The following is a 17,728-nucleotide window of genomic DNA, read 5'->3' as shown; positions in this document are numbered from 1 at the left end:
ATATTTTACAAGACACTTTAAGTTGCTATAGCAAGGTATACTCAAGAGACATAGGATCATGTAATTTAGAAGGTATAGCAATATATTCTGGGCACAGCATACTCTGTAAGTTTACATTATTTTGTTTTGGCTTTTTAATCCATGATAGCAAGCATATGGTATTTAATATGTGGTAATTATTACTACCTTTTCTGAAAGTATTTTTAAGTTTTTAAATGAATTTGTAGTTTATTTTTTATATATGAGAATCAGTGCTTGCCAGTTTAAATAAAAATGATACATTTTTAATAAAATTGTTTAAAAATAGGAGTAAAATTTAACAATCATTTCCTTCTCTTAGATTGTTCATCTCCAAGCCAGCCTAACAACTTTTAAAAATAGGCAGACTGTGGTAAGTTTTATTTTCAAAATTCTGCATCACTTTGCTATGAAAGAATATGGGGAAGAACAACATTTTCTTTAAAAAAGGGTTAGGATTTTATAGTGTTCAAAAGGTATTATAAATTTATGAAACTTTAAGAAAAGTGAACCTAATGAATATTAAAATAGACTTGATTGTCTAAGTGTAATTTGATTTTTGTCAATACTTACCTCATTTTTTTATTGAAAATTTTTAAAAATATTTCTTATAATTACTTAGAAGATATATTTTCAGCAATGCAAATAGCTAGTCAAAGGAATAAAAGTTCTGTAACTGATGACCACTTGAAAGTACTTTTAAACAGAATAATTTCAGTATTTTGTGTATTTTGTATCAGTTTGGTAATAGAAATGTATTTATTTAGCTGTTAAGTGATTGAATATGATTCTAAATAAAATGATAAACTTCAATTCTTTTTAATATCTTACTATTTTTACCTTACTGCTTTACAGAATCCTAAACACTCTAGAAGAAGTGAAAAAAAATCCAATCACCATAAAGACTCTACAGGACACCATCTTCATTTATCTGCCAGTGATGCTGAAGATAGTCTTTGCATGCACAGTACTGTGATTAACTTACTAACGTGGATTGTATTACTCAGCATGCCATCTTTAATTTATTGGTTAAAGAATCTTAGGTGTGTTTTATTTATATAATGTAGTTTATATGGTTTAAGTAATAAATATCTGTAAGTAGAAACTGTCTAGGTTCCTTAATGGTCCATCAAACTGCCATAAGAACAGGAAGCTATATATCACCTGAAATTTATTTTCAATACACTCACATTTTCTCCCTTACTATGAGAATATAAACTCTAGGAATATAATGTTTCCCAAAATCTGCCATAATAAGAGGTAATCATATTTTACCTTTAACCTTTGAGTCTAGATATAATATGAAATTTGCTTTATTTTGATGACTTCAGGTATTCATAATATTAGCTAGGGCTTTATGTATTTGTCAGTTCATGATCAATTTCCTGTTTTCTTAAATTGGGGGGAAAGAAAAGTATTTGCATTTAAAAAATACTACAAGTAACAAGAGAAGTGTGTACTTTTCTAATTTCTCCAATACATTGAACTAACATAAATGACCAGCTGTTTTACTACTGAAAACCTTCATTTGCTTTGCTACTTGTTGGGTATTTTAGGCTAAACGATAATTTGAAAATGCCCTCTAAGATTATTTCTAGAATATTTAGGTTTTGGTAAATGTTAGAAAAAATGCCACCTAATTTAAGTAATAATTGAACCCCCCCTACTCAAAACAGTTTTCAGAAATGATATGAAACTTTCAGATTATCTAAATACTGGAAATATTTTTATTTGAAAAGTTAGCAGAACCAAAAACGTTAGATAAATCACAGGTTAATAGATGTTAGTATCCCTACTTTGTTCCTTATTTTAGTCAAGATACAGCTTTTTGTTCACAGATTTAGGAAGAAAATTGTTTGAGGTGGACAAATTTATAATTATGAAAGGCTATAGGTAACTCATTGTCAATGAATGCCAGAGATAAGAATTTGGATTTTAAAATGATGAGGGACAATTATTTCATGCACACCTTCCTTTTTTCATATTTTTAATAGAGTAACCTTAATATATTTTAAATAATTTGTTTCATAAAAATAATTATATATGACCTTTCAAGCATATACCTATTATAAAAACGAAGTGCTTCCATATTAGATATTTTCATTTCTTTTAGTAGTTTCTGAACATAATTCTCCATATATACAACCTTGGGTATAAAGGTGATTTAGAACAAAAATTATTAAGTATTCCATGAGCCATTTAGAGCCCTCATATATCCATATTGCTATTGGTATGTTTTAAAATTCAATTTGATTGATTCTGATAATTTAAAATAACCAAGTGAGCTTTGTTGACTTATGTTTTATTTTTTTCTCTTTGACATAGGTATTACTTTAAACTGAATCCTGATCCATGTAAGCCTTTGGCATTTATCCTTATTCCAACTATGGCAATTCTTGGAAATACTTACACTGTTACAATAAAATCAAGGTATGGTAGTTTAATCTTTCAATAACATCTATTCCTGATCTTTGTCACCCTTTTATGTCTGAAAAATGCTCTCTTTAGTCCTGATTACTTTGATTATTCCTAAAGGTAAAACCATAATAGTAATAAGGTTCTATATGCAGATATAGTTCATATGCAAGTATATTATTTTTATTTTCTTAATTATGTGTATTACTTATTAGGATTATAATAATGTCTTTTTCTTTAAAAAGCTATTTTTGAAAGATAGGATGTCTAAGATTATCTCTCAAAATTTCAGGAGTGGCAGTGAATAGGATTATAGGTGAAGTAAAATTAGTCATGAATCGATAATTTTTGAAGCTGGGTGACAGGTACATGAGGTTCATTTTACTATTTGTCTACTTAAATGTGTGTTTAAAATTCTCCATAATAAAGTTTGACTTTTCATTTACTAGTTGTTCTCTCTGGGAGCCTTTTCTGTTGATTCTAGCAGATATTTTCAGATATTCTAGAATCAGGCAGATGGAAGGCGTAAATATTGCCTCTGCCATTTAATAGGTCTATGGCCTTAGGCAAGTTTCTTACAGCTCTTATTCTCAATTTCTCTATTTTCAAAGTAAAAAGGTGATAGTCTTTCCTGCTCTTTTTCTTTTAAATATATTTAGTGTCTTACCTTACATGCTCCCGTTAGGAATTAGGGATGGTTCCTTTTTCATGTTGTTGTGATTTTATTGCTGTTTTAAGTAGGGTCAAAATAAATACTTCTGCAACTTAGTAAAAATTATTATTTTTGTTAGGACACATTTCTAGAAGTAGACTTGCTAAAAAAAAAAAAAATCCAGTTAGTCTTTTTCTGTTGTTAAAATTTTAAAGATTAAGCAAAATTGGTTATTTACTTAATTAGGAATATTTCTCTCTTTCCAAAATATGGCTTGTTTGTATTGATTTTTTTTTAAGTATGGACAGTTATGTTCATTATATGAAAAATTACTTCATTTAAAATCACTTAGAATACTTTCACAAAACTGTATAAAAGATCAACATATTCTGTTTTTGCTCACCATATATTTTACATAGTAATGTACATTTCTCTGTCTCTTAACAGTAAATTGCTGAAGACTACTTCACAATTTCCACTTCCACTGGCTGTTGGTGTGATCGCTTTTGGGTCAGCACATTTATACAGGGTTCCATGCTTTGTCTTCATTCCTCTTTTACTCCATGCATTATGCAACTTCATGTAAACTGGAATTAAGGAATGCTAAAGATGATTTAAGCCTTTAGAGTCAGTAATAAGATGAAATGAACACATCATCAATGGGGACAGCAAGATCCTTTGGAGAAGACAAGTCTATTTTTACAGTATTGAAAAATAGGAAATTAGTTTTGTAATGCTTGAGGAAAGTAGTTGAAGCATGGTTTTGTTTCGTGGTGTGTCATCTGTGTACTAGTCATTTTTGAAAAATTAGTAAAAGGATATAGTGGCCACTGTCTTTGAGGATTCCTCTTCACATCAACGAATCTGCCGACTGGCCATGGCAGTGATCTTCTACACAGTCAGTAAATGTGGCAGTTTGTAATCTCCCCTCAGGCATTCTGCTTATTTCATAAAAATTTCTTCTGAAAAGTGGTTACTTTGTATTTGCTATTTCAGTATACATACTGAGAAATCAGTCTTAAAGACTGATGAAATTTGCAACTTTTGGTTTCTCACAAATGAAATAGCCTGAAGAGTCTGGTCAACTTTTGGCAGCCACAATGAACTAAGTAGATCTTTTTCTCTTTTTTTACATCTCTAAAAATACAACTTTAAATTCTAAGGCGACATGTTTTCTTGGTAACTGAAGCAAGACTAATTAATGGGTGGAAACATAATTCAAATTCAAAACTTAATGAAATTTTCTAGTACTTTTTAAATGCAAATCTTATTTTATGGTCTTGGTGAATATCAGCAGACCATTGTAGAGATCTGTTGTTAAATGTAAAGAAACTTTTCATAGATATTTACTTACTTGCATTGGAGCAGTTCAGTTGTTCAATCTATGCCATTTTATTTAATTCATTGACACCATGGTTGCCAAAAGAGCCCCAGGTCATGATGGTTTGTTAACTGAATTCCAGTTGTCAGAAAAAACTCTAGGTTTGCATATTTTTGTCTAATGTGGAAAGTCAACATGATGAAGTGCAGTACCACATTTGATATTTAAAATTATACTATTAATGGAATAACAGTAGACAAATTGTTCCGTTAATAGCATAAATATAAACACCTGAATATATTGGAGGCTTTTCAGCTGTTAGGTGTAACAATGGAATCTTAATTTGCCAAAATGATTGCTGTTTGACAGAAAAAGTAATAATATTTCTATTTCATTTCCAATTTCCTCTCATTTTTAGCTACAGAAGAGTAGAAAGTAGGTAATGGAGTGAGGTATCTTTGCCTTAAGATCGAATAAACAAGCTGAGGTATACTTGGTTTATAGAGCTCTTCCTTTAGATGTGTATGCTGTAAATACCCAAACCTCTTGAGTTCTTAAGTTCTAGTAATTTCACAGTTGTACCTGTAAATTTTGTCCTTGTTAGTACCCAGGGATGTCCTAGAATACCAGGTTCATTTCATCTGCTGTTGCATATGGATTCCATTATAACCTCTCAGCTGTTTTGCCCATAGTGGGTTATCCCCACTTTACTGACCCCACTTATCAGTAGTTCCTCAAGTCCGTGTTGTTTTGGCATCAGTTGAAGAGGGTCTTGCTATCACCTAAAGGTAAATCCATTTGATTCCTTTGCTGTCTTTCCCAACTTCATACGTATTGTTCAGTATTCATATTTTCACTTACACTGAGACCATTAAAGGGAAGTGATAACCTCATAGTGGACATGGCAGGCATACCAGGCTCTTGTTTATTTGAGAGAAGTAGCAAAAGGAACAAATACAAAATGCTTGTGTGTTCAGTACCTGAAAAGAAAGCATATTTGTTAGATTATACACTTGTCCCATGGCATATCACATACATATTTAAATAAGGATGATGCATCTGCCTGTGATTAACTATACATGTACCCATAAACAATTTTTATACATGGGCTATCTTTTGTTTTTTCACTGATATTGTAATCGTATTTCAAGTTATAGGTTAAATGTGTCATTTATTTCTGAATTTGAACTTAGACCTTTATACAGCAAGAACTTGAAAAAACTCATTAATTTGGCTCTTCTGTTGACAGCCTTCTATTGACAGCATTGTGTTTATGTGATCTAAATTCTCCTGGTTAGTACTGCTAGTGAATAAAATGTAACAAGCTAAACTTTTTTCATTTGTGAGTAGTATATTAGCTTTTTAAAGCAGCAAACTAGGTACACTAATTCTTACTAGAATATTTTAATGTGAATGTGGTTATCAAGTCCTGAAGTCTTACTTATTCCAACAAAATACTTTATTTTAGGACTGCAAAAAAGATTCTAATTAAGTATTTTATAAACAACAGTAAGTTGAGTCTTTTGCCATTATATACATAAATGTACAGACATATAGACACACATTAGTGTATAGCACATATATATATGTGTGTGTTATGCACTAACATTTTCACAGGGTCTTCATCAAGTCCTGATGCACTTTAAACCCAAAAAACTACCAAAGAAGAAAAGTAGACTCTGTCTGAAGAATAGTGAGATGTTTCTATCACTTGAGAAAAGGAAAGTCCTTTTGTCTTTATAAATTGTTTCTATTATGTTTACAATCTACATTAGCTGGTAAAAGAACACAGCTTTATTAGTTAGCAATGTTACTAAAAAATGGAATTATTTTTTGGCAGTTATGTATTATCTAATTCAGAGTTTTGTTACATTTTTATTTAGAATTTGTTGAATTTTAAGTATGTTTTTTGCTTATGAAAATTATCCCTGGACCCTATTATTAGTAACTAGATCAAATATAGACTAGATAGGATAGGAAAAACACTCAGTACTTTTAGTGTTTTGAAAAGTTACTAGTATTTTTACTAGTTACTAGTATTATAATTTGGAGCTGATAGTATGGTGAAAATCATTAATGCTCTTTTTTTCTGGATATTTTTCATGCCAGAAATTAAGCAGGTTCTGCTCTTTTCTTGGTTGTCATCAGAATGAAAATATTTAAAGCAGTGGTTAAAAAAAAACACTTGTGCCTGTCTAACATTGATTTTGAGGCTGAATTGATGCATCTTTTTTTCACGTTTTGGGCAGATAAATTTATTTGTATATAATGGAACGCCTTTTCTTGATTGAGCTACGCTATTATATCTACATGACTACATGGTAGGGAAAAAATAAAGAATTATGGTAGGCCTAGTAATGTTTGTTGTTGATTGTCCTATCACTCATGCAGATGGCACACATTTCCACTGCAAACATATACTTAATATGAGGCAGATTATCTGATTTGTTCATTATCTAGTTCCTATACTTTTCTCAACTCTTAAGATTTTCACTTACATAAAGCATAGTATATTCATTGCACTTTACCACTCATGAACACTTGTTGCAGAAGATTATCAGGGAAAATAAAAGGAGGTAAAACTTAATTTCCAGGTTAGTTCTTGAAAACTCTGGGGAAAATGGGGAAACACAAAGATTATGAGATGAAAACTAGGGCTCATTCCTGAATGTGCAGATAATTCAATTGCCCTGTATTTTCACTCGGCATTAGGCTTAAATTAGTGGAATGTCATGCTTTATTTTTGAGGTTTAATGAAAACTTTACTGCATTTGCAATTTGAGTAACTTGTTATTAAAATCATTTGGGAAAAATTTAATGTTTTGAGACCTTCTATGAGTGGCCATTAGTTGATTATTTCTCATCAACATTTTTTGTTTTTTCAGTGTTTAGATTTATAAGCTTACATACCATAGGAAACAAGATATCTTGTGAAGTTTTGTGGGGGAAGTCAATTTGGAGAACATGGCACACTCCTCAGGAAGCAATAAAAGTATCTTTGTATTGTGAAATTATACCTAGACAGAAAACTTCCTTGCAACACAAGGTAAATGTAGTTGATACTTTTTCAAAATAGTGAGATGATTGGGAACTGAAATTTTATCCCAGTCTTTTTGAACAAAGCATGCTATTTCACATTCTGTAATAAACTTTTATTTATATATATTATTCATGCATTTTTGTACAATAAGTTTTAACAGAGTGAGAAAATAGAAAGTCTTTGAGGCCACTCCCGTTCTTTTAGTAAGATTGGTAATAAGGTAAGAAAAGATAGGTCAGTAATCAGATCTGAATAAATGTACTATAAATGCTCAAGAATTCGCATTTTTGTGATATATTATGAATACAGAAGACTGAGTTTTATATTATTAATAACTTAGTTTTAAAATGGAATAAAGTTTTGAAAATAGACTTATTTCATTAATAGTATCAATGTAACAGTAAACTTGAATTGAAAACATGTCTTTCAAAAGTTAGTATTCTAAGCTATATCTTGATTACATTGTCTACGGTTGAAAATTTTTAAATCAAGTACTTTCTAAAAGTGCTTGGCATGTTATGCTCACAGAAATGACTATGTTTTGAATACCAAGTAACCAGTTAATTTTTGATGGCTTTGTATAGGACTTGATATATATGAATCATAAGTATTCTGTACTGATTCTGTATATTGTAACTTTGAACACTTATGAAAAGCTATCTGTTGATGTGTTTTGATTAGTGTAAATTTGTTTGCGTATTTGAATCCTAATCTTAGTTTAGGAAGTCAGAAAGTAGCCATTTTTGTAAAGTTCATATGCTATTTTTTTTAATTTTGGTTTTTGTATTTATATAATAGTAATGTTGTAGTAAAGGATTTATAGACAAAGCATAGAACTATTAACTCTTCCAAAACCTAAATGATAGGCATATTTTGTAATTCATGTTGCACTTGTTTTGTTTCATATTGAACTTTTTACATCCCTTTTTTAGGAAGAAAAAACACATTTGAATTGTTTTTAGCATAAAACTCTACATTGGAAAATATAACTCTTCATATGGTTAGCAAAACATACTTTGCCACCAAAGCTAAATGAAACTAAAATACCTCCAGATATTTGTGCCAATGAACATTTCTTAGCATATTGGAATTAAAATAAAAATAATCTTTTCAGTATTTTTCATCTAGGAAATTAAATGTGTAATTCATCAAAATTTATATTCCACACCCAAATTTTTCTTTAAAAAATGTACAGTTTATACCATAGTATATCTGATTTCCTGAATAATGTTCTCTGATTTTATTATTAAAAATTAGTTTATCTAATAATTATCTTTCCTTAATTAAAGTAATCATTTGAAGTAATGCTTCAGATTCTTTCTGATGTAAAATTTTAAATTTGTTGCACAGAACACTTTTAGTAATGGTGTCTGTCATTTATATAATGCAGTTTACTAATAAATGTTTAATTTTCTATATATTTCCTTTCAGTCCCTTTATACATCAGGCATTTCACGGGAAAATTATGCACTAGAACCTAACATATAGTACAACAAACTAACCATTTTTAAATGCATATCTTAAAGGAAAATATAAAGCAATCAAGATGTTAATGCTAAAGTGTTAACATTGATATTGTGGTATACTCATTAGAGAAATGTAAAATTATGACAGATCCAGAAACTGTTTATCTGGTTGAAATTCTTTAATTTCTCCGTGTAGAAATTCTCAAAGGGAATTTCAGTCCTCATATTGTAGTTTTTCGTACCACTTAATGTCACTTAACTGCTTCTCTGACCAGCACTGTTAACGCAGTTTACATAAGTAAGCTTGGAAGTAAAGAGGCAGCAGAGAAAGCCAAATATTAAAATGTTTGGCCTTGAATTAAAGACAGTTTATCTATTTTCAGGTGAGGACTGCGTAATATTAGTAGAGATGATATACAGACTTAAAAATTCAGTGAACATTATTTTCTGAGCTGAGTTTGTTTTTGTGCTAAATAGTTTTATCCCAAGTAGGAGATGCTGTATTTAACATAACCATACTTTCTAAACATAGTCAAATATATATTTGTTGGAATATTGGTAGAAATAACCATCTTTTCCTCCACTGTGGAGGGGGAGGAAACTCCAGTGTTTAGTGTACATAAATTAGGAAATTGTATGGCTTACTTATTTACTTTAAAAAATATATAAGTGACTTAAATATGTTATTTTGAAGTGATCATATTACAGTTTCTTAAACTTATGACTAACTATATAAATGTAGCAGTGTACCCATGTGAAACCAGACCAAAATTGAATGCATATTATCACTGTGACCTTGAACTTACAGTTGTTTGGGCTAAAACAGACTGTGCCTTAAAATGAAGGAATGCCCTACAATTTTATAACTCTATGTTTTATTATGGGTGGTCTTCTCAAATTGGCCCCAAATCCTTTTCTCTGAAGTTGGTGAAGTAAAAGTTTAAAATATTTCTCTTAGTATTTATATGTATATACTCTGTATATGCTCTAAAGGCCTCCCTTAATTATAGAGTTCTCATTTTGAATTAAAATTGAATTATATTTCATGGATGTAGAAAATTAAGTTTGGCTAAAATTTCTGAAAACATAGTTAATTTTAGGAGAAGGTGGTGGCACTTCAGTTCTGAAATTATTATACATGGAAAAATGAATCTTCAAATGTAATTTTGTTTTCTTTCTAAGGAATAATCAAAGACATGAATTTATTTCTGTCTATAAGTACTGAGACCTATACTTATTTTTCCTCAGATCACTGAAGCTTGTATTACATATCAAATAAAGTTATTTACCCGATATGATTTTTCAGTAATAAACTGATTCATGTAGTATATTTTTAATGTTCACCTTCTCTCTCTCTCTTTTTTTTTCTTTCTAATTATTTTTAAGATCAAGAGAACTGACTCTAGGTATATTTTAATGTAAAGACTTGTATTTGTATTGTGCTTATTTAAAATAATGGATATAGTATCCATTAAAACAAATTATTCCATTCACAGGACATTCATGGTCTGTGCTAAAAGATGCCCATGTTTCTGTATACTCAGAATTTCTTGAATATTTTTCAATTGCAATTTTGAACATAAAAGCAACACATTTCTTATTTCTAATTTCACCTCCACTACCTCACCCAAAGACAAAAATAAAGGTTTCTCTAAAAATATGTAGAAAGAAAACATGTCTTTCTTTAAAGCATGGTCAAACTGAGATAGAAATAATTTGAGCAAAGGTATATAATAATATGAAATATATGGCTGTCAACCTGTATTATCTTTTATATTATAGTTAAAAGTTTATAGAGGGCAAACTATGTTATGCTGAGATAGACTCAGTAATCATTTATTTGCAAATTGACCATTTTGTTCTCATCTAGAAAATGCAGTGCATAGTAGCAATACTTAACAGCGCAAAGGAACTTGTCCTATAGCATATACTGAAAAATGATTGTCACCTTGCAGATTTTTCCATTTAAACATGCATGATCTTCTCCAGTACTTTGTATAATGTACAGTGTACTAAATACACATTATGTGTGACTTTGTGTGTATTTTTGTATGATATAGTTAACATTACATTTAACTGGTTGTAATTCACAGAAAGTGCTGTTTTATTCTGTAGTGTTGTGAATGTTTTAATCTGTGTTTCAGCATTATGGGTGTAAGGTTTAATAGGTGAATATTTGCCTTCAGTCTCTGCTCAGGTATTAATGTGTAGCAACTTTTGGTGCTGTCTTTTTAATTGTCATAATCTGGTGTTCACAATGTTCAACAATAAATTTGGTGAACAAGGACATGTTCAGAGATTGCTTTCCAGTCACATACTCACCAAAATACCATTTGAAGTAAAATAAAACTTAGTTATTTCTTTGCAGCAGGTTTAGCATTTCAGAAATTTGAATGCCTAAGCATGTGGCATGATAAACAAGATACAGCTCAGGTAAATGTTGAGAATAAGATAAATTCTAGTATTTACCAACTTGGTATTTTGTAGCTTTCAGCATGCTTTTGTATGGACATTTCATGGTTCACATTCTATTTTAAGGCATTTTATAATTTCTCTCCCAAATATAGGTTTCTCCCAGAGACCATGCTTTCCACTTTCCTTATGCTAACGTGATGTTAATTCTTAGGTACTCAGTTTCTCAAATTACATAAGAATGAGGATGATTTAGATATTTTTTTGTAGACAGATTCCCAGGTCACCCTAGAACTACTAAATTTGATCTGTGGGGAGGAAACCTGGGATTCTGTTTAAACAAGTACCCCAAATAATAAGCCTCAAACTTTGCTTCAGTCAGTAATATTAATTTGCAGGGCTCCTAAAAGCAACTAAAAATTGTCTTTAGGATTATTAGATGCCAAAAAGGCCACTACATAATCTAAACTTTATTATAAAATGGATGAAAGGAGTAAAATGGGGTAGGGCAGCTTTTGAAGGACAAGTGTCTTCTTTCTTACATGTTGATTAGAAGTGTTTTTGAAGCCATTTTAATCATCATCTCTAAATGTATGAACAGTTACAAACTGCATGTATTAATATTCTATACATTATTAAATATACCCAAAAATAAATGTTAAAAGATGAGAAGTAATACAGCTACAAGCTTTAATATTTTATTTGGATACTTACAGGATTATCTTGAAACTGTTGCCAGTAAATCCAATCTGGGGAGATCTCCCTGTATGCTAGGTGAGACCTCAACCTGGAAGAAGGTTCTTGATTGACCAGGAAAGAATTCATGAGCAGGACAAGCAGTTACAAGCAAAAAGTAGTTGAGTAGAGCAAAATTACGTACTCAAAGAGGGAGTGCAGTCATGCTCCAGAGAGCAACCTGGTGGAGTTCAGGTTGGGTGGTCTTATAGCTAGAGTTTAAGCAAGGGGTGGGTATTCATCAAGACGGGTGGTTTTTCAGAATAGAGAGGGGATTTAAGGAAGATAAGGTGGTGCCCTCTTTTCGTCCTTAGATGGTCTGCCTTGGAATTGTCATGGAGGTAAGTGATGTTTAGTAGGCTAATGAGCATATAATGTATTTTGAGGTGCAGTCAGGGTCAACTCCATGTTGAAACTGTCAGTTTTGGCTGGTCTATCATCTATATTCCTACTCCTCACATCCCAGGAGAAGAGTTTACATGGAATGTTTAGAATGTAAACAAGCATCCAACTGAATGTAAACAGTGGCTGAAGGCCCTCTTCCCCCTCCAAGTGCATGTCTGGCTATTAGCTTACTAACAAAACTGCCACTGGAGTATACAACATGAAAGTCGCATAGGTCTTTCCCACTAGTTTTTCTCACATTTTTCAACTCCCTCCTCATCTTCACTGCCTTTCTATAATATTTATGTATTTTTATTGCTACATAACAAATTACAAATATAACAACACAGTTTATTTACTTACAATTCTGAAGTCAGAAGTCTGGGCAAGACCAACTGGGTTCTCTGTTCAGAATCCCACTTTGGAAATCAAGCCAGGACTTCTGTCCTACCTCAGACTCACTCAGGTTGTCAACAGCTGAGGTTCTTTTCCTGGGGCTGGTCTTTTCTGAGCTTCCTGTGCCATTCTCTGCGGCCGGGCCCTCCACAATATTGCATTTTGCTCCTTCAAGACTGGCAGGAGGACTCTCACATTTTTCTCTGTTACTGACCTTTAGTCCCAGATTTAAAAGTCTGTGAGTAGCTCAGATCTCCTGAGATAACTTCCCTTTAGGTTAACTCGAGGTCAACCTTAATTACATCTGCAAAATCTTTTTGGTTGTGTAAAGTAACAATCATAATCCTATCATACTCACAAATTACACCCACATTCAAGGGGCATGGATGATACAAGGTGTGTACCCTAGAGCATAAGAATCTTGGGTGCCATTTTAGAAGTCTTACCATGCATAAGGAACTGAAGTCTTTTTCATAATTGCTATCCTTACATAATATTTTAAACCCTAGTTTTAATTGAAAGAGCTGATAAATATAAAATGTTTAGTGAAGGAAAAGTCTCTCAGTTCTTTGAATTTTAAACAGCTTTTAGAAAGAAGAAAACAGTCTCCAGTTCCTAAGCTGTTTTGCATGTGTACATGTGTATGATTTTGATTAAAGATAGTTTTGTTCTTGTTCATTTTGAACAGTCAGAATTTGGATTTGGCAGATATGGCTTGAAATTAAGGAAAGTGTATTAGTTTGCCTTATCAAGTAAATGGAAGCATCTTATTGTACTTAATAGATAAAATTTCATACCGGGTATAGGTCAAGAGTTATGGTTCTAACTCAAGAAATTTATATAAAATTGAGCTTTCAAAAATGCTTCTAGTGATTTGCTTCTCTTGAATATGTTTGGAGAAAGAGTTAAACTTCATATACTTTCTAAGTGCTTATATCACAGTGTACGGTGAAAGAAAGCATCAGGTTTGTCAGGTATGTGCTCATTTTGACTTCGTATATGTAAATCAGTGTATCCTTAAGTATCAAATATTTCTGAAAAAATCAACAAGCATTTTACCTTTAATGATTGTGCAATTCTGATCAGGAAAGGGCTATAGAAGATTATGAGAAATAAAGCTGGAATGATCTAAGGGTTGGAATATAAGGATTCAACTGAAACCAAAGGGCTCTTCACTCTGGAACTGCAAAGATTTAATTAAAAGATGCTTGAAGAGGAAACCTGATGATTTATTCTCCTCATTCCCTGGCTTCAGTAAATAACAGCATTTCATATCATGGGCATTAAAGAGATTGTTGAGATTTAAAAGGTGATGTAAGATTGGGGTGGAAGGGAGAGGAGGGAGTCTGTAAGAGGTTTTGATGTGCTGGAGAAAAAAGATGAAAGGAATTTGGTTTAAACTTTTTAGAAAAAAAGTATGTAATATGGTTGCGTTTTAAATTACATATGTGTAACATTCACTGCATTTAAAAGTCTTTGTTCTAATTTTTAAATAGAAGTAATAAAAAATTCAGTTACATTTATAAATTACAGATCCACAGATTACTGAAATAGGAAATGTGCCTGTTTGGGACCATGATCCCCAAACTTTATTGATGGCACACCCTACCATTAAAAAAATGTTTAAACTTTCCCCCAATAAACATACCACTACTATACTAATATGTAAATAGGAAATTTAGACATGATATATTTTAATGCCTTCCTAATTATAATAGCTTCATAATAGCAATAGCTAATAACTCAAGGCAGAAAATATATTTAGAGCAATAGTGAATTAGATTGATTTTTAAAATAATCTTAATTTTTAATGAAGAGTAACTTTTATTATTGAAGAATAATTGACATACAATATTGTATTAGTTCAGGTGTACAGCATAGTGATTCTATATACATTATGAAATGGTCACCACAATCTAGTTACCATCTGACATACAAAATTGTCACAATATTATTGACTATATTCCCTATACTGTACATTATATCCCAGTGTCTTATTTATTATATAACTGGGAGATTGTACTTCTTAATTCCCTTCACCTATTTCATCCTTCCTCCTACCCGACTCTCCTCTGGCAACCATCAGTTTATTCTCTGTGTCTATGAGTCTATTTCTATTTCATTTTCTTTGTTTCTTTGTTTTTTAGATTCCACATATAAATGGAATCCTAGGGTATTTGTCTTTCTGTCTGACTCATTTCATTTAGCATAATGCCCTCTAGGACCATCCATGTTGTCACAAATGGCAAGATTCATTCTTTTTTATAGCTGAGTAATAAAAACCCATTTATCCATTAATCTATCAATGACCTTAAGGTTGCTTCCCTATCCTGATTATTGTAAATAATACTGCAATGAACATAGGGGTGCATATGTCTTTTCCAGTTAGTGTTTTCATTTTTTTCAGAAAAATACCCAAAAGGAGAATTGCTGGATCAATTTTTGTTTGTTTTGTTTTTTAATTTTTTGAAGTAGCTCCTTACTGTTTTCTGTAGTGGCTGCACCAATTTACAATCCCACCAGCAGTATACAAGGGTTCCCTTTTTCCACGTCCCTGCCAAACTTGTTATTTCTTGTTTTGTTGATAGTAGCCACTCTGCTGTGTGAGGTGATATCTCACTGTGGTTTTGATTTGCAGTGCCCTGGTGGTTAGTGAAGTTCTCTATCTTTTCATGTATCTGTTGGCCATAGAAATGTCTTCTTTTGATAATTGACTGTTTACATCCTCTGATCATTTTTTAATCAGATTGTTTTTTTAAAAAAATATTGAGTTACATGAGTTCTTTATATATTGTGTATGTTAACCCCTTATTGGATACATCATTTGTGAATATCTTCTCCTATTTAGTTGGTTGCCTTTTCATTTTGTTGATGGTTTCTTTCTGTGTGCAAAAGCTATTTAGTTGAATGTAGTCAGTCGCATTTGCTTGCTTGCTTTTTCCTTTTCTCTTTTTTGCTTTTGTTTTCCTTGTCTGTGGAGACAGATGCAAGGAATTAGCACTAAGATCAATATCAAAAGCTTACTTCCTGTTTTTTGTCTAAGAGTTTTATGATTTCAGGTCATATATTAAGTCTATTCAATTTTGAGTTTATTTTTGTATATGGTGTAAGAAAGTGGTCCGGTTTTGTTCTTTTGCATGTAGCTGTCTAGTTGCCCAATACCATTTATTGAAGAGATTGTCTTTTCCCCATTGTATCTTCTTGCCTCCATTGTAATAAATTAGTTGACCATAGAAGCATAGAAGGGTTTATTTCTGGGCTCCGTATTCTATTCCATTGCTCTATGAGTCTGTTTTTGTTCTAGTATTATATACTGCTTTGATTAATGTAGCTTTGTAGCATAGTTATAAGTCCAGGAGCATGATACTCCTGCTTTGTTCTAGTTTCTCAAGATTGCCTTAATTATTCAGGGCTTTTGTAGAAAGGAATAACTTCTTGTCAGATCCGATTAAATTACTGTTTTTAATTCCTGATGAGGCTGACAAAAGGGTAGAAGTGTCAACACTGGCGTTTTCTTTTGTTGGTTTGTGCTTGCATTACTGGCATTATTTTCAACTCTGTTGAAAGGAGTAGTTTCTTGTTAGGAGCAGTTTTAAGCGGCTTATTTTAATAGATTACAATAGTTATGTTAGTTACAACTAAATAACGTGTATTATATATATTATTGTATGTAAATATACATAAAATGTATATATAACTTATACATTTAAGTATATGAATAATATATATTTAATAACTTAATCCATGAATCCTTTAACCATCTAACATACAATACAATGTTATGATATGCTTAAAGTGAACAAGTGAATGAATAAACTACTGGGGTGCCCTGTCTGCCTCCTACAAGCTGTCGAATTTTTACTCTTCTCAGACTATATTCCACATACTATGTGTTGCCAGTTGTGATAAAGACTGTGTGTATGAGGACACTGGTATCAATCCATGTATAAAATTTTAATACATCAGTATATTAGGTTAAGCACATGAAAAGGAAGTACGTTTTCCTTCCACATCCCAAAATGTGGTTTGGCACACCATTAGAATGCAGACTTAGTTAATATTTTTGTAACCTTTTGAGGCTGTCTCTGATAGGTTTCTAATATCCATATTTACTTATATTAACCCAAAAGCAAAAATGAGGTTTGGGGAGGAGGAACAGACTATTATTTCTTATAGCAGTAATCACATCAGTTCCCCTTACCCCATTCTTCCTCCTTGAGGGCAGTGTGAGAATGGCCATGTGACCCATGCATGTGCAAAAGGGGCTTTTTGTTTGATTTTGAACCACAGGAGAGGAACCCCAAGATTGTGAATCTGGGAATTTTTTTACAAAGCTACATGCTGCTCTCCTACCCTCCTGAGAGAGAAAGAGATGCCTTTGCTCTCAGATGTTTTACAATGCTTTTGAATGTAAACATAGCTCCAGGTTCGTCTCCCCAGAAAATGTAAACACGTGGCTCCACCAACCAGGAGGCAAAAGGAAGCAGAGCACTGAAGGTAAGTGTTTCTGTGGAAAGGAGACATTATCTTCATAGCATGCAGTTTCCTTTGCTCAGGAAACCACACCATGCAGAAACATGAAAATATTCATGAAGCATTGTTTCCCTGGTAGTCTTCATGGGGTACAGAAATAAGGCCTCTCATTCTCCTGGCATTACTGTTGGAAGCCTTTAATGACCAAATGAAGTGAGTAGGACAATTTAGTGTCATGACTTAACAATCCTCCAGCTGTGAATTTTTGGGTAGGGTAGGTAGGAAAAACTGGTAGAGCCATCATTTGGGAGTTCTAATACTGAAGTTTGTTAAGTCTTTGTGTTTAGAAATGTATTAATAATGTAACATGCAGGATAGAAGGGAAGTAGGTGAGGTAGGAGAGGGGATCATTTACA

General features: G+C 31.9%; 2 protein-coding genes across 7 annotated transcripts in view; both read left to right on the top strand.

Annotated features, from left to right (window-relative positions):
- Positions 1 to 10,255, top strand: part of PGAP1 (post-GPI attachment to proteins inositol deacylase 1) — a 94,834-nt gene extending 84,579 nt beyond the window's left edge. Inside the window, exons 24-28 of one of the 2 annotated variants that reach the window (XM_073218490.1) lie at positions 341 to 391; positions 874 to 1,061; positions 2,344 to 2,448; positions 3,533 to 3,595; positions 7,292 to 10,255. In XM_073218490.1, coding sequence (XP_073074591.1) covers positions 341 to 391; positions 874 to 1,061; positions 2,344 to 2,448; positions 3,533 to 3,595; positions 7,292 to 7,298 — 414 coding nt within the window. In that variant the 3' untranslated portion in view covers positions 7,299 to 10,255. Of the gene's footprint in view, positions 1 to 340; positions 392 to 873; positions 1,062 to 2,343; positions 2,449 to 3,532; positions 5,742 to 7,291 lie in introns of those variants that run through there. The other variant, XM_073218489.1, reaches the window with a different exon arrangement.
- Positions 10,256 to 11,314: 1,059 nt separating this feature from the next.
- Positions 11,315 to 17,728, top strand: part of LOC140845022 (uncharacterized protein C2orf66-like) — a 29,914-nt gene continuing 23,500 nt past the window's right edge. For 2 of the 5 annotated variants that reach the window (XM_073218492.1, XM_073218491.1), the window contains exon 1: positions 11,315 to 17,336. In XM_073218492.1, the coding sequence (XP_073074593.1) occupies positions 17,228 to 17,336 (109 nt within the window). In that variant the 5' untranslated portion in view covers positions 11,315 to 17,227. The remainder of the gene's footprint in view (positions 17,337 to 17,728) is intronic. The other 3 variants (XM_073218495.1, XM_073218493.1, XM_073218494.1) reach the window with 2 other exon arrangements.

Source organism: Manis javanica, chromosome 12 (assembly GCF_040802235.1).
Source record: "Manis javanica isolate MJ-LG chromosome 12, MJ_LKY, whole genome shotgun sequence".
NCBI classification, from domain to species: Eukaryota; Metazoa; Chordata; class Mammalia; order Pholidota; family Manidae; genus Manis; species Manis javanica.
This window is presented reverse-complemented; position numbering and strand designations above follow the sequence as displayed.